This window comes from Helicoverpa zea, chromosome 4 (genome assembly GCF_022581195.2).
Source record: "Helicoverpa zea isolate HzStark_Cry1AcR chromosome 4, ilHelZeax1.1, whole genome shotgun sequence".
NCBI lineage: Eukaryota > Metazoa > Arthropoda > Insecta > Lepidoptera > Noctuidae > Helicoverpa > Helicoverpa zea.
Window position 1 is genome coordinate 11,434,244 of NC_061455.1, and position 20,104 is coordinate 11,454,347.

The 20,104-nt window shown below is 44.1% G+C and overlaps 1 protein-coding gene and 1 long non-coding RNA gene across 3 annotated transcripts in view; one reads left to right on the forward strand and one right to left on the reverse strand.

Moving 5' to 3' along the window:
- The window catches only part of LOC124629490 (protein bark beetle), a 37,429-nt gene that overhangs the window by 11,542 nt on the left and 5,783 nt on the right, over positions 1–20,104 (forward strand). For both annotated transcript variants that reach the window (XM_047162870.1, XM_047162871.1), the window contains exons 2-3: positions 13,561–13,724; positions 13,812–20,023. In XM_047162870.1, the coding sequence (XP_047018826.1) occupies positions 13,561–13,724; positions 13,812–20,023 (6,376 nt within the window). The remainder of the gene's footprint in view (positions 1–13,560; positions 13,725–13,811; positions 20,024–20,104) is intronic.
- On the reverse strand, positions 1,062–1,363 carry LOC124629491. The gene is made up of 2 exons (XR_006984300.1): positions 1,323–1,363; positions 1,062–1,162 (listed from the first exon to the last, which is right to left on the reverse strand). It is a non-coding gene; the product is annotated as an uncharacterized LOC124629491 (long non-coding RNA).

Consider the following 20,104-nt stretch of genomic DNA (forward strand, 5'->3'; position numbering starts at 1 on the left):
CTCCGGCGTTGCGGGGCTCCGGCGGTCCCATGCGAGCTTATCGTCGCAGATGGTTTTCACGCTCACCACCGCAGCTTCGGCTTGCTGGCCGGCTCAGCCGGTCAGCCTCAGCCGTGGCGGCGAGCGCTTCAACTACCTGCGCCTCAGCTCGCAGGCCGCCTCGCCCCTTCGCGCCTACGCGGTTTTGAATTGCACTCTAGGGGTAGGGCAGACAAGACTACGTGGAGTCGGTTTTGCAGCGATTCGTTTTCGTCACTAAGTTCAGATTTTAATACAATGTTTTGAATCCAAATTAAATTCTACCATAAAAAAAGGAGCCAAGAAAAATGAGATCAAGAAAAACGAGGCCGAGTTAGTAAATTAGATGACAATTGTCCAATTAATAATTTTGTGGCTAGACTTATAATTTCCCATTAAAATAGAACATATAATTTAAAACAATAATCATAAAATATGTAGCAAGTAACAGGATTTATTTATTAGAACAACTGCCACCCTCGCACCGCATAAAATGTAGCTTTATTATCAATTTGCCCAACTATCATGTAGCAATATAATAATGCCCGTGCAATGTGATAAATAATGAAATTAAGATAGTTATTAATCACTTGGCCCGATAAAGCTAGACATTATTCATAATGCTCGGGCATTATAAATGATGCCCGAATTAATCACATGGTCCATAACATATCTAACGCGATTCTAGTCTAATTTTCACTTGACTTGCTTCATTAATCAAACGTGTAATGTCAGCCACCTCATGTATTGAGGCCAGCTATCCGGTATTGGTCACATCGTGGCCCTGGTCAGAGTTATCTTTGCCCAATCAATCCTGTCTTTCGAAAATCAAAAGGGGGCACGGGTTTATGTTTCCTGGAAATTGTAACATAGTTCATTGTTTCAAATGATAATGCTTACGAAATTATTCGCAAAGCATTGCAGACATTGTTATTACAATTTGGCACCTTCGAGTTCGGAGAACAATGAACTTTTAATGTGGAGGTCATAACTGTACCTATTGATGCATCTTTTTCTACATTTGTTATGGGTATTTATGTCAATCTGTGCGGGACGGACGTAGCTCAGAAGCAGGTACTATGGGGTGGCTTCGAGACGTTGACGCCCCGTCGGTCGCTGGTTCTTGGACGTCTGGGCGAGTGGACTGTATTTACGATGTGGCGAGAAACAGGAATTTCAGAAACAAGAATACGTTTAGACGGGTTTTAGGCTCTCTGCTACTATAGGTTCAGGGATGCCGGTGAAATAATAAGTCTTCATATATTTTTCAGGAGTCTTGAAGGGACGAGCTTCGACGCACTTACCATACTACAATTACACTATTTACTTTTCACTATTTACTTGTTACACTATCAAAAATCTATACCGATGACTACGACTTGTACGGCGGCGCTTGCGCACCGAATGAGCTCGAAACTTTACCGTGACGAGCACCTCGATTTCTCGTCCCTCCGACCAACTCAGTTTTATTGACCTTTCAATTTAACAGCCGTATTACAAACAATTGGTACATGATATCATTACAGGACACATAACGTCAGACGCCCCATGAAGTGCGCTACTGAACTATACCACACACACCCTGCATACCTTCAGGGCTGAAATACTATAACCGAATAACTATAAAAAACTATGTGAAATCGGCCCTTATGTGAAGATTATCTCGAGATAAAAAACAAACTATGGGGGGTATCTCGATACGAAAGGCAGTGTGTGTTAGGGCATTTCATGGGCTATCTGGCGATAGTAATCCTAACAATGTGACCTAGGCCCTAGTATTGTTAATTTGCATGTGAAATGAAAGTCAAAACACAGACATTATTTATTGCTCTATAACTTAAACTATTAACAATATTTCTATAAATTAAGTTATTTTGTATACAATGAGACCTAGGCTTTCAGTTAAACACTATTTCACTAATGAAAGTCTAGGATTTTTACTATCGAGAAATGTTTACATAGGTAAATCAGGCCTTAAACGGCAGAACTATTAGGTTTATTATACAAAATTATGTAGGTTAAGGTTACCGCTACAAGACTATTACAATTTGGTATCAAAAAACGCTATAATTTACAAATTAAATCACTATCAAAATCTGAACACAATTCTATAACAATTTAGAAGGAGGGTGCACGTGAAAAAACATACCTTGGCGCGGCTCACGGCACTTTTCCTCATTACCCTCATCACAAAATTGTTAGAGTATAAATAGTAACGCGCATACACGAACACTCAGGCATTATGATTTTGCACTCGCGGCGCACGGATGCGTCTGTCGCGAACATCTCTCCCGCCGTGCGGCAGAGCGTAGGCACTATCACTTTCACTTTCACAATCACTATTTAGTCTATTAAACGATGAATGATGACACGATGACACGATGTAGGGACTCGAAGCGTTGACCCGTAGCGATGACTCGTAGCTCTGGCTCGCAGCGATGCCGCATCTCCGGTGAGCGACGGCGCAGTGATAGCGCCAGGGCGCCGCGACGCCGGTGATGCCGCACTGCCCGGTTACTTAGGCAGCGGCACGAGTTTCTTCGTCGGACGCTTTAGTATGCCACCTGCGGTGCGCACGTCAGCGGTCCGAACTTCACCATCAGCGCCCGGGTAGACGGCCACGACCCGGCCTCGCGGCCAGGTGTTGCGAGGCAGGTTGCCGTCGGCGATGAGGACGGGGTCGCCCAGCTGCAGCGCGGGGCCGCGGGCGTGCGGCTCCCGCCGGTATTGGAGCTCGGGCAGGTACTCGCGCACCCAGCGGCGCCAGAACATGTCGGCGAGTATCTGGGCGCGCCGCCAGTGCTTCTTGCTGTCGATGTCTCGCTCGTCGAACGTGCCGGGGCTCGGCAGGCGTGCCGAGCCGCCCAGCAGGAAATGGTTCGGTGTGATGGACTCGTCGTCGTCGCCGCTCACAGATACGTGGGTGAGCGGCCGGCTGTTGACGACGTACTCGACCTCGCAGAGCAGCGTCGCGAGGACCTCCTCGCGTGGGTGGCGCTCGTGCAGCGTGGCGCCTAGCGCGGTCTTAACGCACCGCACTAAGCGCTCCCAGGCGCCTCCCATGAAAGGCGCGGAAGGCGTGATGAAGCGCCAGGCGATGCCGCGTCGGCTGGCCTCCTCCTGGCAGGCCTCGCGCAGCTCACGGTCAGCACCGTGCATGTTGGTGCCGTTGTCGGAGTAGATTTCGGTGGGACAGCCGCGTCGCGCTGCGAACCTGCGCAGCGCCAACACAGCTGAGTCCGCGCTGAGGCTGTGCGCGATCTCGAGGTGAACTGCCCTCGTTGTGAGACACGTGAACAGCGCCACGTATCGCTTGTGATGCTGACGACCGACGGTGACTGACAGCGGGCCGAAATAATCAAGCCCGGTGTATGTGAACGGCCTGCGGTGATGAGCTAGGCGTGTCTTCGGGTGGTCGCCGGTTGCCGGCGTCGGCGCGCGCGCGCGACGTATGCGGCAGTGCAGGCAGCGCGCGATGACTTGCTTGACTGTCGGGCGCAGGCGCACAATCCAGTAGTGCTGTCTGACCTCATTCACGACGAGCTCGGTGCCGCTGTGTTGTAGACTACGGTGTGTCCAGTCTATATATAGCTGTGTAATGCGGTGATCGCCGTCTAACACAGGTGGACTCTTCACGCTTTTAGCGACTTTATCTACAGCAGCTATGCGGCTTCGCAGTACTATAACTCCGTCGTTTAGTTCTATGCGCAGCGGGTACAGCCGGCTACTACTTGCGACTGTTTTGTTGCTCTCGAGACTGGCTATTTCTTGTTTAAAGGCTTCCTGTTGCACCACACGAACTAACAGCTTCTCTGCTCTTTGAATGTATGTCGCGTCCAATATAATAAACTTGCGTGTGTATATTTGGGCGCGCGCAGCTTCGGCGGGCGCGCGGGGCGCTCGCACCGCTCTCGACCAATCAGGATCGTTTTCTTTGTTTTTCCTTGTTCGCTTGTAGAACGTTTTTTCTGTATGTTGTTTTCTACATAACGATATAAACTGTAGTACTCTGGCTGTGGCGCGCAGCAATCGCTCCCATCTTGAAAATCGAGCGGGGTCGGGAACGACGTCTATGAGGTTTGTTGCGCCTGCTTGTATGAGCGTGACTGTTTTTTCCTCGCCTGTCGGTTGACTGTCAGCTGGTGACTCGGTCGGCCATGTCGATGGGTCGTCGTAGAGGAACTTAGGGCCGCAGTACCACTCGTGGTCGGTATGAAAGTGCGTCGGGACGTCGCGGGTGGCGGCGTCGGCTATGTTGCTTTTTGTAGGCACCCAGCGCCACTCTTCGACTCTGCTATTTTCCTCTATGGCGGCCAAGCGATGTGCGACGAATGGCTTGTACGATCTGGCTCCTTTCCTTATCCATGTTAGAACGGTTCTGCTGTCACTCCAGTAGGTCACGGAGGCGGGCTTGACGTTGTGTTCATATATCACTGCGGCTGCGACGCGCGTACCCATCACCGCGGCTTGCAGCTCGAGGCGCGGTATTGACAGCAGCTTCAGCGGCGCCACCTTCGCCTTCGCCATGACGAGGCTGACGTGCACGTTGTTGTCACGGGTCGTTGACCTCCAGTACACCGCTGTAGCGTAGGCCTTCTCGCTGGCGTCGGTGAACACGTGTACTTGTATTTCTGTAGCCTCGCTGTACCCAGGATAACAGCGCGGTATGTTTACGTTCTTCAGCTGTTCGAGATGACTTATCCACGCCCTCCACTGGCTTGATAGTTCTTCATCGAGAGGTTGATCCCAGTCGACTCCCCGCCTCCAGGCTTCTTGCAGTATTTGTTTCGCCCTGATTGTTATAGGTGAGGCGAGGCCCAGCGGGTCATACAGCGACATAACTATCTTGAGCGCCTCTCTCTTGGTGGGCGTTTCCTTGTCGAGCAGGCCAGTAGGTAGGCGCGCGAGTTTTAAGTTGAAGCTCAGCTCGTCTGTGTGTGGCTTCCATATCACGCCGAGTACTTTCTCTGTGTTTTCTATATTTCCAAGATTAACAATCTGTGTTGTTTCTTGGCCCGGTACCAATTCACGCAGCACTTCTTCGCTGTTGGATACCCATTTCGTTAGGTCGAAGCGCGCTTTACTATGTATTTCTTGTACTATCTTGATTGTGCGCGTCGCCTCTTCTGTACTTCTGAAGCTATCCAGGTAATCGTCCATGTAATGATTCTTGACTATTGCTTCTACTGCTTCTGGATGTTCGTTCGCATGGCGTTTAGCATTCCAGTTCTTAGCGAATATTGCTGTACACGGTGAACTTGCTGCGCCGAATATTATTGACGTCATTCGGTACTCTTCCGGCGCCCCCTCCCGCCGCTCTCCTCGCCACAGATATCGGAGAGCGTCTCTGTCTTCTGGCTTTACTTTCACCTGCATAAACATTTCAGTGATATCTCCGGAGACGGCGACGCGGTGACGTCGGAATCGCATCATCACGCCGGGCAGTGACTGCAGCAAGTCCGGACCCGTGAGTAGGTAGTCGTTCAGTGACATCCCTCTTGTCTTCGCTGCTGCGTCGTGAACTATACGAAGCTTCTCCGGTTTCATAGGGTTGAAGACGTCGAAGTGCGGCAGGTACCACGTTCTTCCCGGTGTACGTTCAAGGGGCGCTTTCTCTGCGTAGCCCTTTTCTATTAGTGAATCCATCTGCGCCATATATCTAGTCTTCAGAGCAGGATTCTTGTCGAGTTTTTTCTCTATTGATACGAGTCTATTCATCGCAGTCGCGTAGCTGTCCGGCATCTGTATCTCGTCACTCCTCCATAGCAACGCAGTCTGAAGACGTCCATCTTCCAGCTGTACTATACTGCGTTGTAATATATCTTCCGCTCTCTTCTCCGGGTCAGAAGCTGGTCGGCACGGGTTGATGATGAGTGACTCGAGTGCGAAGTATTCACGAAGTTGCTTGTCTATGCTTTCCTCGGCGCTGTTCAGCTGATTGACGTAGTGCACCTGCTGTCCCAGAATCCTAGTGCGGGCACCGTGCAGCACCCAGCCCAAGGGAGTTAACGATGCTATCGGCTGATGCTGGGGCCCTCTTCTGATGTCTGTTGCTAGGAGCAGATGCCAGTTGTCTTGCCCGATGATAATCTTCGGCGTCCCTGCGTTGTACGTCAGCTGATCTGCCAGGTCGAACAGGTGCTTGCAGTCAGCGATGTCATCCTTGCTGATTGACTGCGGCGACAGGTGCAGGCGTGGTATGGTGCGCGCCCTGAAGGGTATCTTCTTCCTATGGCAGGTCGATAGCGTGAGGTCAACTCTCTTCGACGTGGGCGTGTCGATAGTCACGTCGCTGATGGCGCCTATCTTCATCGGCTCGACTGGTCCCTCTGCACCGATCATGTCTGCTAGCTCTTCGTCAATCAGTGACACGGTTGAGCCGTCATCCAGCAGTGCGTAGGTGCGCACTTCTCCCGCCGGTCCGGACAGTTGCACCGGAACGATTTTCAGGAACGCTTGATTTGTGTGGTTGCGTGAACTTGCGACTATTTCTTGTGCTTCTTGTGCGACTTCAGTAGTGCTCGCCTTCTTCTTGTAGTGAAGCAGATGATGGTGTGATGCTGTGCAGCCCTCGATTCCACATCTCTTCTTCTGACATCTGTGTCCGTGCTGACGATGGCGCAGGCAGCGGAAGCACAGGTTGTGCTGCTTGGCAAGTTCCCACTTCTTGTCCGCAGAAGCCTTCACGAACTTGTGGCAGTCTAGCGATCGGTGTCCATCCATCTCGCAGATGCGGCACTTCGATGCGGGCTTCTTGTCTATAGTGGTGTGTGTTCTCTGCGTCACACGTCTAAGTCCAGTAGCTTCACTGATGTTTTCAGGCGGTGCAAACGCGCTGCAGTAGCGAGCTTGTTCGGTGATGAAGTCGCTGAAGAGACCCAAGTCCGGCGTTGACTGGTACTTCTCAGTATATGTCTTGTACCACTGTACACGTAGCGAGTTCGGCAGCTTCTCTGTGAGGATGCGCATAAGCTCGGCGTTCATGAGGTAGTGTTCCTTTTTCAGCGCTCGCAGTGTGACGATGCCACTTCGTACACGGCTGGCGAAAGTGCAGATGTCCTTCGGTGCTTCTCCGCAGCGTGGCAGCCCGCGCAGTCTGTCTGTCTCCGCTTGCGCTATTGAGTCGGGGCGGCCAAACTGAAGCTCCAACTCCTTCATGATGTCATCTGGCCTGGCGTTGCCGATAAGCTCGGAACTAACTGTGTCAAGCGCTCTTCCTCGCAGGCTTCTTCTCAGCCTCGCCGTATTTTCCACATCGTTGAAATATGGTCGCGTTGTCTCATAGATGGCGCGGAACGATAGCCATTCTGTATGCAATCCACTAAAGTTCGGCAGCGTCATGATGACTTTCGATGCAGCAGGGTTGTGGTACACCGGTTTCTCTTCGCTTCTATTGCCGGCTAGCGATGCGATGGCGGAGGTGAGTTCCGTGATAAACGGACGGAGCCCTTCACCCCCTGCGGTATCTTCAACTGGTTTCTTCATTGATGAAAGGGCTTCAGTATCGATGGTCTTCGAGGGGGGGGGCTCTGGTTTGTCCAGGGTACCCGGCAGTCTATGTCCTCCCTCGGCGGCGGCGTCTCTTCCAGGAGCAGTACTTATTCCACGCAGGACCGGATTCACTATAACCGCGGAGGGGGGGGGCTCGGGCAGGTCCAGGGTATCTGGTGGTCTATGTCCTCCCTCAGCGGCGGCGTCCTGCGGGTCTGGTTCCGGAGCTTCCTCCAACCAGGAACGGATGTACTCTTCATTGGAATTTCTATCGTCCATATAATCGTCGTCCGATTCTTCCTCGGCCCTCTGAAGTGCTATTTGCGCTAGCTCCAACTTAATCTTCAATAAGTCTTCACGCGCATTTCTAATTTTTCTATTTGATGCCGTCGATCTGTGCGACGGTGCCTTAAGTTCGGTACGGGCGTCAACCCGGGTAGTCAACGGTACAGCTCGGTTGTATGTCTTGTCGCAAGCCTTCAGTGTTCCTCCTGAACTATATTCTTCAGCACTGGTTCCAGGCGGCCTCAGTGATGACGACGCTTCAGTCTGCATCAACGACGACGGCGCTGGTCGCTCTTCACCCCCTCGCGGGGTAGGGGGGCGCGGTCGGTCTTCACCCCCCCGCGGGGCAGGGGGGCAGGGCGGCGCCTCACTTCCCCTCACAGCTGCGGGGCAGGGTAGGTCTTCACCCCCCCTCGGGGGAGGGGGGGGCTGCTCACTCCCCTCGGTGGTGGTTGGAGAGAACGGCGGCTGGTCGTGCACGATGGGGGGTGTGCGGCGGCCCGGTCTGGCGTCGATGATCCAGGCTTGAGCGGCTCTTCCTTGCGATCTTGTCACAGGCATACTTGCTGTTTACAACTCTTCAGTATCTTCAGCTGAAGTTCCTGGCTCGCTTCCCAGGCGATCCGGCTCGAAGGACCAAACAGATGTGCGGGACGGACGTAGCTCAGAAGCAGGTACTATGGGGTGGCTTCGAGACGTTGACGCCCCGTCGGTCGCTGGTTCTTAGACGTCTGGGCGAGTGGACTGTATTTACGATGTGGCGAGAAACAGGAATTTCAGAAACAAGAATACGTTTAGACGGGTTTTAGGCTCTCTGCTACTATAGGTTCAGGGATGCCGGTGAAATAATAAGTCTTCATATATTTTTCAGGAGTCTTGAAGGGACGAGCTTCGACGCACTTACCATACTACAATTACACTATTTACTTTTCACTATTTACTTGTTACACTATCAAAAATCTATACCGATGACTACGACTTGTACGGCGGCGCTTGCGCACCGAATGAGCTCGAAACTTTACCGTGACGAGCACCTCGATTTCTCGTCCCTCCGACCAACTCAGTTTTATTGACCTTTCAATTTAACAGCCGTATTACAAACAATTGGTACATGATATCATTACAGGACACATAACGTCAGACGCCCCATGAAGTGCGCTACTGAACTATACCACACACACCCTGCATACCTTCAGGGCTGAAATACTATAACCGAATAACTATAAAAAACTATGTGAAATCGGCCCTTATGTGAAGATTATCTCGAGATAAAAAACAAACTATGGGGGGTATCTCGATACGAAAGGCAGTGTGTGTTAGGGCATTTCATGGGCTATCTGGCGATAGTAATCCTAACAATGTGACCTAGGCCCTAGTATTGTTAATTTGCATGTGAAATGAAAGTCAAAACACAGACATTATTTATTGCTCTATAACTTAAACTATTAACAATATTTCTATAAATTAAGTTATTTTGTATACAATGAGACCTAGGCTTTCAGTTAAACACTATTTCACTAATGAAAGTCTAGGATTTTTACTATCGAGAAATGTTTACATAGGTAAATCAGGCCTTAAACGGCAGAACTATTAGGTTTATTATACAAAATTATGTAGGTTAAGGTTACCGCTACAAGACTATTACAATTTGGTATCAAAAAACGCTATAATTTACAAATTAAATCACTATCAAAATCTGAACACAATTCTATAACAATTTAGAAGGAGGGTGCACGTGAAAAAACATACCTTGGCGCGGCTCACGGCACTTTTCCTCATTACCCTCATCACAAAATTGTTAGAGTATAAATAGTAACGCGCATACACGAACACTCAGGCATTATGATTTTGCACTCGCGGCGCACGGATGCGTCTGTCGCGAACACAATCCTTTGTCTAGTTTTGGTCTGTGCCTATATTAAGAAAAAGCCTGCTCACTTAAGCTCTTGTTCTTTAAAGTTAAGGATTCTTGATATTTGTTTATGTTATACAATTCATAATCCTCTTTTGATACGTATGTCTAACTTTATGATTTTGTTCTGGTTCAGTTGCTTACTGGGGCTCGACAGGTCACTCTACATTGTATTCATTGTTTATAGTTTCCTGTTTTTCATTAAATTAAATATGATATTCACATTAGAGTTCATATCTCGCTCACAGCTTTGGCGTATAAAGGCCAAAGGCAAAAGCTTTTTGTTTAGGCTACTAGCTACTATATTGTCTATCATAGTACCTATAATAATACATGTGTCACTTATTGATTTCCTTCAAAATACCAATGGGTATTTCAAATCTGGAAACAAATTGCTATAACAGTGTTTGTTTTGATTAAGTCCCTAGAGCTAGGTAGTAGAAACGTGGTTACTTTTAAACCAGCCAGCGTGACCGATCCATGGGAATCCAGACAACCATAAATAGCAGTTGTATAAATTACTTGGCGGATAACGAGCACGATCCATGGTGAGGCATGGTGCACGGAGAAATCGGCGGAAGCACGGACCGCTAGTCCAGGCACTTTGTTAGAGAATTTCTCCTCTAATCAGAGACCAAGTGATCAGGCCCTTTGTAATTAGTGCACAAGAAGCTTAATTAGCAGTGTTTCTAGATTGTGTAACTTGTATCTACCGAAGCCTGTGTGGCGAACAGTAGTACGCTTAGTCTTTCGCATTTAATTATTTCAAAAATTACTGTTGATTCGAAAATATCAAAGGTTTCTCTTACATAACTTTAATACCACTGTGCTTACATATATAACTACAAATGATAAAATACAAATATTTTTGTACTAAAACAATACCTATCCTGTCGTGGACCCTCATTTGTGATTCCACGCGACGCGGCCCTCACAGGAAGTCGTCGCCATAAGACTTGGAATTTGCCTTGAATGTCCCATAGTTATACTAATGCCATGTTGGTGTAAATTTACCGTTGGTGTCTTGTTTATCACTTCAGCATAGTTGGGAAAAGGCTCGGGAGATCATGACATGTTTTTGAAGGCATAAGTACTTATAGACATAAAATAAAGACATAATAGGAAAGAACTTTGATTAGGGGACAAGAAATTTGAAACATCAGAATTGAGGTCTGGGTACGTCTTTTGAGAGACGTTTATAAATATAGGGTACCTTCTGAATTTCAGAAGAAAGGAATATGATGCATATTTAAAGGCTTACCACAAAGTAGAAAATGATGGGTACCTATTTCAAATAATCCCAAACAACGCTACAATCATCGAAAAACTACTCGCTGTCCAATTTCCAATCATACATTCTAGCGAACTCATGCTGTATTATGCAATAGTATACTCATGTAACATTTTATCGCATTACTTTGACCTTCATATAATAATATAGTCTTGAACTTGAATATGATACAAGTAGGCATGTAGGTTAACTTTCACCAAATCATGATCGCAATTTATCAATTTTCAAATCGATTCTTCTGCATTAGTTGGTGCAGGCTTTTGAGTCTTTATAGAAGTTAGCGTATCTATTAAGTGCAGTTAGACTACAACCTTGGTAACCTGAACAGTTGGCTTACCTTTCAAAATCGCAAACTATAAACACGCTTCCAAATTCACAACCTACGGCCGGCTGATATCATATGTCATTGCCATTTACTTACGTAATGTTAATAAAAAAGTATAGGCACTTATACCTATTAAACAATCAAGTTTGGAGTGCCTGCCCATCTAGATTCTTACTGCTTGCGTAAATATGTATATTGGCAATCAGCTTATGTGACCTTCAAACTTCGAACCCGGTTTTACTTCTTCTGTGCTGCCCGTTTACCGAGTAAGATTCGAGACTCTTGAGAGTCCACTCTCAAAATAAAATGTTACAGTAAGTTCCCAATAACAAAAGAAACACGAAATCTTAAATACTCACCACGCTTTATTGCTGACTCACAGTTCAAACCGGTGTCCTTGCCTCGTCCTTTAGTTTCTTTACCGGTGTTTGATCTTATGTGGGGGTTTTTTATGACTAGTAGATAGTTAGCCACGCGTAACGATTTAACGGACGTCTGGCGACCTGCCTTAAAATATGTTAGGTGACGTGTACGGAATCATAAAAAGCCTTTTGGGTATCGTTTATTCGTGTTCACGCGAGACTATAGTTTATGTTCCTTTCAAGTTCGGGTAAAAAGTGGAACACTTTATCGAACGCGTACCACACTTCTTACTTTTTTTGATAGACTAACATTTGAAAATTGCAAGTCTATTGCAAAATACTCAACGCCTACATGCCAACCACCGGCGACAACGTCTAGACTAGACCATTCACAAGTAGATCGTTTAGCATAAATATCTGGTCATTCATCCAACAGAACCACACAAAACTTTCTACTGCATTGAAATGCTAAAAAGTAGGACTCAATTTCGCGAACATGCGTTTTTAAACCGATATTTATGAGTCAATTATGTTGGTGTATTGTCGGTCGTTCCCCTAATCGGAATTACATCATGCACATTCCAATTTAGCGACGGTTAGGTAACAGTTGGGCAGTAGATCGTGACTGTATGAATAGGGTGGTGTGAAAAGGCAGGAAGCCATTGCGACGAAGTGCAAGGGCGCATCGTGCGTGCGCGTACGACGGACGGCGCGATCGCAGGCGCAGCGTGATGTCATGTGACTGCTGCATTCGAGTCGATGACCATTGTTTAATAATTTAATGTAAATATATGCATTTAACACAAACTAGCCTACTTCTGATGTATTGTCTTTACGACGGTTGGCTGATAACAATTTATTGTAACATAATTAAAAACAAATATTTTTGTGTCATTAATTTTCCCAAATAGATCGTATGTGTCTCTCAATAAGAATCAATAATATTGACCGAACAAAATAAGTTCATTTAATACTTGTAGGTGTGGATAATAAAGATGTATTACTCTACTAAATCTTAAAAACTTGACTAATTGTCTGTCTTCCTATAATTTTCGTTTGCAAAATAATATATTGCAGTGCAACCTTTTTTACCAAAGCTCCATTTATCATCATCGCCTACGCATGGCTAGCTACCATCCGTTTTGCAGAGATAACAAACTTTTTCTCTATTTGGACTTCCCGTCTATTTTATACTTGTTTGTATTTTTGTCGGTCTTTCCGTTGCAGTTGCTTCACGCGCAGGTGAATTTGCCACGGACTTCGTTTTAACAACTATCAATAATATTGCTAGATGTGTTTTAGACATCCGCCTATTCTTCTCGGTTTACCCCTTGTGCGCTTGGCCGACTCTCTAATCGATGCCTTGTGAAATACAGAACAATACAATGTGAATATTAGGTTTGCACGTTGCACATCCCTTTCACTTGTAACTTGCTGTTATAATGACATCTTTGATCTATATCCATATGTAGGGTAGTTTTCACTCTTCTTCTTTAATATCGAAATGTGCAATCCTCCAACATCAATATTTCATGTTGTTCCGATTTTCTTGATTGTGAGAAAGTACACAATTTCAATTGTCCATGGGATCGTATAAACTTTAGTTTTGTTCCACATAACATTTTTCACGCTGCTTTCGTTTTCTTTGTTAACGTGATTTTAGGTGTCGATTAAGCGAATCAGTCGTGTAATCATTTTATCGTCCAGCTCGTAAAAAAGAATAACAGCCATTTACTTTTCTCCCGTTTGGTCGTCTGATGTTAAATCGAACTTAAGAATGATACATTGTTTCTCATTCAAACGCGAATTCTTATAAATTATTTATGTCTGAATGCTATTTGTTGGTGTCCTAACACATTATCCCATTTAATTCCAGGGTGAACATCAAAAAGGGATAACCTTCACAAGTACTGAAGAGCCAGATAGGCCTTCAAAGCCTATACCAGATATCCGTCTGGTAGACGGACCATCCATCTTAGCGGGTAGAGTACAACTGTTACATCGAGGAAAATGGAGATCAGTCTGCACCAATTCCAGAAAGTAAGGACTAAAAGTAATACATACAACAAAGTTTGAACTATTACCTAGTTGCAGATTATAGTAAATGCTTATTTTTTTCCTTTTCAGTTGGACTGTCAACGATATGGAGACAGCCTGCAGACAATTAGGCTTCATGGGAGGATCGTTCTACAATTGGATCGATCGCCAACCAGGAAGAAGAGCAAGATTATTATTTGAAGAGCCTAAATGTAAAGGAACAGAATACGACTTATTCCAATGTGACTGGAACTCCAGACAACTTGGTTCAGGCGTTTGCGACTACCATCCCGATCTAGCAATTCAATGCTCACCCCACCATGATGTTAATGATCTTGGTAACTCTAGGAGACATTGGAGAGGCATACGCTTCGAAAATGCTATATTTGAACGAATTCTCACCGCAGCAAATACTCTATACGTTCCCACATCAATGTCCAGACTGATGCATATCACTATAAAATATGCAGGTCTAGGTAGAGATAACAATGCAACAAGTGCCTTAGATGTTATAGGAGTCCCACCGGTCATGGAAGACATAGAAATATCTAACTCCGCCTTCAACGCGATAAATGTGACGTCACCCAACGCTCCCATCGTTATAAATAATTGCACGATTCAAAACAATAGAGGATATGGCGTGTATGTGAACTCTACGTATGGTATGGCCAAGATCGAGAATTGCTTGATTCACGACAATGGTGGCGATGGGGTCAAATACGTGGTGCACGAAATGAACATCGATGAGAGATTCGACAGGAGTGAAATATTTGATTTATGCACATTAGCATCAACACCGAGCCAGACGTTTCCTATTCAAATGTCAATTGAACAATCAAGATATTCTAATATGGAAAGAGATTGCCATCAGAAATTTTACACTCGACCGGACCATGTTTTGACTTTGAGTTTCATTAAACTGCTGACTAATCAAAACAATACAGGTGAACTATTTGTATACGATGGATTAACAACAGACGACAAACTCTTGACAGCATTCAATATTAGAAATCACACGCGACCGCAGAGCGTTACGTCAACAAGGAACCGCATGTACGTGAGATTCCGAGCTAACACGCGGACGGATATTACTGGTTTTTTGAGGTTGACATCAGGTATTAGCAAAACGTACGATTTAAATGTAACCGATACAATTATATCCGATAACAATGGAAGAGGCGTGGTAATAGAAAACTTGAGATCACAAATTCACATACATCGTACGTCAATATCCAATAATAATCATGTTGCTGGTCTTCAAGTCGTGAGTGGGGCTGGTGATGTAAATGTAACGGAAAGTCGAATATCGTTTAACCAAGGTGACGGTGTCAATATTACCGTAACTGGAGGAAACAGAAACATATCAAGAAGTATTTTAAGTTCTAACCAAGGTTATGGTATAGCTGTCTGGATAAATAATACTCAAGAAACAGAATATATTCCAGTAAACCAGACAACTGCAGTAGAATATTCAGAAATATTCAAAAACTTAGATGTAGGTATATTACATGGAAACTTTTGTGGTGACAGCTGGGTTAATATAACTGGAAACTGGTTTAATACTAGCGCTGAAAGTACGGTAGAAATATCTACCTGTTGGAAACTTAATAATCCAACTAGATTGCTCAATTTGCAAGTAGGTCATAATAGATTTTACGAAAACCAAAGAGTACCTCTAAAAATCCAACCGGCTCTCAATATAAACGGAAGGATTGAATATAATTATTTTGAACATGGCAATTATGGTGCAATCGTTATACTAAACAGAATAGAAGGCAAATATTTAGAAGAGTTTGAAATTCTACCGGCCCGATTCCATATACAACACAATTACTTTTTTGGAAATAAGGGTCCCTTCGTAGTGAACCTTGGATTATCGCCTTATAGTGATCTGCAATATATTCTATTTTCTAGAAACTTCCTAAGAGATAATAAAGTACGAGAACCGTATGAGCCTCTAGAAGGCATATCATCTAGGCTGACTCCTAGAAGTAGAGTTGCTGCGACGATTGTCCTAGCGTCGAGTAATATCGATGTCTTCAGAAATATCATAAATAACCCAGAAGCTCAATATGAAATCGGCTCGCATGTTGAAGATCAGAGTAAGATATTAAATTGTACCTATAACTGGCTAGGCTTCGGTGAAGAGGAAAAGGTTTACAACAGATTATTCCACAGGAAAGATAGATACAACTTGGCCAAAATTGTTTACATGCCATATTTATTACATAGCAGTAATCCTGGAGCGACGCAAATAAATTATAATTCACTTTATGTTCCTCAATTTAATGTCCCCGGCACCTTCACAGTTGGAGGTGAAGTCGAAGGAATAGAAATACTTCGTCAAGGAGAATACGATGTTGACAAAGATATTAACATTCGTCCCGGAGGAAAATTAGTATTACAGTCAGGTGTCACATTAAAATTCCCTCCAGCCATAGGCATAATGGTTGCTGGAAAACTAGACGCAAGAGGAAAACGGCCCAATGATATAACATTTACCTTAAAGGAAGAGGTAGTGATGACTAATGAAAGTGTTTATGAAACTGATTTTGAGCCCACTACACCTGGGTATACCGAGCCTATTGTACCAATAAGACTTTTAGGAGGCAGAACACAGCACGAAGGTCGATTGCAAGTGAGGCTTGATGATAAATGGGGCACGGTGTGCAATTATAGGTGGAACATAATTAACGCAGCATTAGTCTGTAATCAACTCGGCCTCGCTTTGAATCCAGATGATTGGTTCCTGGAACCTAATGAAATACCATCAGCGGGTATGACAGAAGATATTATTTTATCCAACGTCGAATGCTCAGAATTTGATAACGATATTACGAAATGTAAAGCAGAAACTAAAGATCACTTCGAAAATTCTTGTACACATGAAAATGATGTAGGAATCAGATGCTACGAGACAAGTTGGGCTGGGGTCAGATTCAGTGTTATATCTGAAAGAGCAGATTTACAGTATGTCACAGTAGAAAAAGCCGGACTTTTGGACTATTCTTCTAATCTTTTCAAACCAGCCCTGCAGATAGATTTTGCTCGACATAGCTTAGAAAGTATCAGAATAACTAACAATTACCACGATGGATTAGGTATACTTTATTCTGATTTATATGGAGCTGACGCAGTTAATACAGTACGTAACTCAGAGTTCAGCTATAATAGGGGAAGCGGTATTAGTTTCAAGCAACTGGGTCTGAAAGTGTATGGCTCTGTGATAGAAAATAATAATTTGGCTGGAATTTCACACAACCCACACATTCCTGGTGCACAGCAAAGAGAAATTGCTGGGTGGTTTAATTTGGATCCCGGATTTAATATGGACGAATCTAATTATCACCCAATCATGATTCCGGAATATATCACTGATATTAGTTTAGTGAATGGTGAAACAAGGCACATCGTTTTCACAAAGCGACAAGGAGAAAGTGTTTCAAAAACATACAATATAAAGTGCAATCCAGGTTATGTTCTTGGGCTACAACTTCTTAATCCTATACATAATTTTTCAACAGAAAATATTTGCATTTATGATTCGCAAAATATAAACGAGGCGAGTACTAAGTGGTGCCTGGATCGGGATCTGTCGACATTTCCGACAACAAGTAGCAGCTTCGGCGTAGTCATAACATATGAAAGTGGAACGAATGCTCTAGGAGGCGTCGTCTTAGTTGTAAGCACAATCATAGCTCCGGTACAAAATCTTAGAAACAGAATAGTGAGAGGGCCTGTGCCTACACTACAAGTAGTCAACACCAAAATTAAAGGTAATACGAAAGGAATCAAAGCTTTGTACTACAATCGTTATTTGAATGAATTAGGAGACCACTTTCTACGAAAGGCTAACGAAAGCATTAAAATATTCAGCTGTGAAATTGCTCACAATAAAGAGGAAGCCATCTACGTCAATACTCCATTCTGGGATATCCACGAAAGTAACATTACGGAGATTACAATTATGGTCAACAGCAGTTTGATCACAGACAATGGCAAAGGAATATTCCACTTTGCTAGAGATTTGAGAAGCTCAAACAATTTATATCACTACATACTACAGGATAACACAATAGAAAGAAATAAACAGGGTGGTTTCGACGTGAGCTTACCATATGTTTGGCAGTACAATGAAAACTTTACACATTCCGTCTACATGCACAATAATACGTGGCGTAACAATCAAAACTTCGCTTTGATTGTAGATGGCCATTTTGCCGAAGTTAACATAACAAAGAATATATTCACGGATAACAATTGCAAAACCGGACTAATATCCATACAAGGAATGGAAAAGAAGATGATGATTGATGGAAACTTTATTGAAAGGAATAATGGTCAGTTTATGGTGAAATTCCATATGGACAGTCAAAGTGAAATCATGGGCTTAGTTTATGCTCTTTTCATATACAACCAAGTTAAGAATAACAGACATACGTTAGCACAAGTCAGTCGAGGTGCTTTAATAAGGAATGTTGAGCCTACATATGTGATTGGATTTAAAGGAATACAGAAAGTTAAAGTTAGCAGGAACTTATTCGGAAATAATGCCCTTGAGTACACATTACTGGCCGGCATTAAAACAGCAAAGATCAATAATTTGTTAGATGTAACTGAAAACTGGTGGGGAAGCACGATAGAGAAAGACATTAGGAATCAGATATTCGATTTTGATGACTGGAATAACCACGCTATTGCTACGTACTTACCTTATTTACTTGAAGACAGCATTGATTCTAGTGTGTCTGCTTCGTTCAGCCCGGAAATAATAGTGGATACAAACGAGCTGGGAGGCAGATTGTTATCAAACTTTACTATTGAATCCAGAATTGCACCATACACGGTGAGAGCCGATATCACCGTTATGCCAGATGCTATTTTGACCATTAGTCCTGGTGTTATTTTGGAATTTGCACCTAATGTTGGTATACTCGTAATGGGTAACCTTCAAGCTATAGGCCACAGTCAAGCGCCCATAGTTATGCGACCTATGACCCCAGCGACAAATGTAGAAATTAATAGAATAGAAAAGAGAGACGTTAGTCAGTATTCTTCAATCCACCACAAACATAGACGTCAACTAGAATCACTGACTGTACCGAACTCTATAAGGTTGTGCACTGGAAGAAATTGTTCTATCAACGATAATACAGCTGAAAGAACAAATGAAGGTTTTCTGGAATACTATAATAAAACCACTCTTCAATGGGTACCCATGTGTGATAATCGCTTTACGGAAAGAAATGCTCAAGTTGTGTGTAGGGAGTTGGGTTTCGATCCAATAAACGTGTTCTTTGCTCACGACAGGCGTGTCGAATATCATAGTAATTCTTTATCGAGGATTTGGTCTTGGCCAGAGCCTCTGCAGTGTGTCGGCACGGAAGATCGTTATGAAGAATGCCCAATAAGACTGAACGGACAACTATATGGTCATAGACATGAATGTAAATGGGATTCTGAGTTCGTGTTCATTCACTGTGGTACAAGAAACCTAGAAGAAAATCTGGAATATTGGGGTGGCATAAGATTTGCTAATCCAGAATTTGAGTATTCTCTTTACGAGCACCGTATTCACGACCATCATACACATGAAACAATGAAGAAATCTGAAAGTGAATTAGTACACGTGCAAATAATTGGTGCTGGTATACTGCACAATGAGAAATCTCCAGCCGTACAAAGTATAATTAAGAATCCTAGAATACAGAATGTAAATATAACAAAATGCGCTCATCATGGTATTAATTTAATATCTCCCACCGATTCTGTTAATATGATGTTTAATTCTGTGAATGATATATTAGGGGAAGGTGTTAGTGCCATATCGTTGAATGGGGAAGGTAGAGAATCTGATGAATCCAGTTTTACACCGCTAAAAGATTTAAATCTTCCTTATCATCTGTTTTCGCTTATCGACATATGCGATAGTACTAAGATGATCACAGTTGAAGAGCGGGTCTTGCTGTACTACAAGTATGACAACAATCCTGTGAACTGTGTTAAGATATTCAAAAGCATGTTCAGAGTCAAACCATTTGGATTTAGGCTACTTCAGTTCAATCTTTTTAACCACACTCAGAACTATGGCAAACGTGACTCTTTATCGCTTTACGATGGTGATATTTACAATATCACGGCACCGATGATCGGTTATTTGGAAAATGGATCTCCTGATGAAAAGAAGCTCTTCAAGACAGAAGGAGCCAGTTTGAGTGTTTCTTTATTCGCAAATGGAGCGTCAGCCGTCCATGGATTTATTGCGGAGATTGTTACTTTACCGATATCAGCTATTGGTTTCAGTAAGTATTTGATCACCATCTATTGCAACCTTTAAGCAAAGTCATTTGGGCATAGTAACTCTTTACTCATGACGTATTATT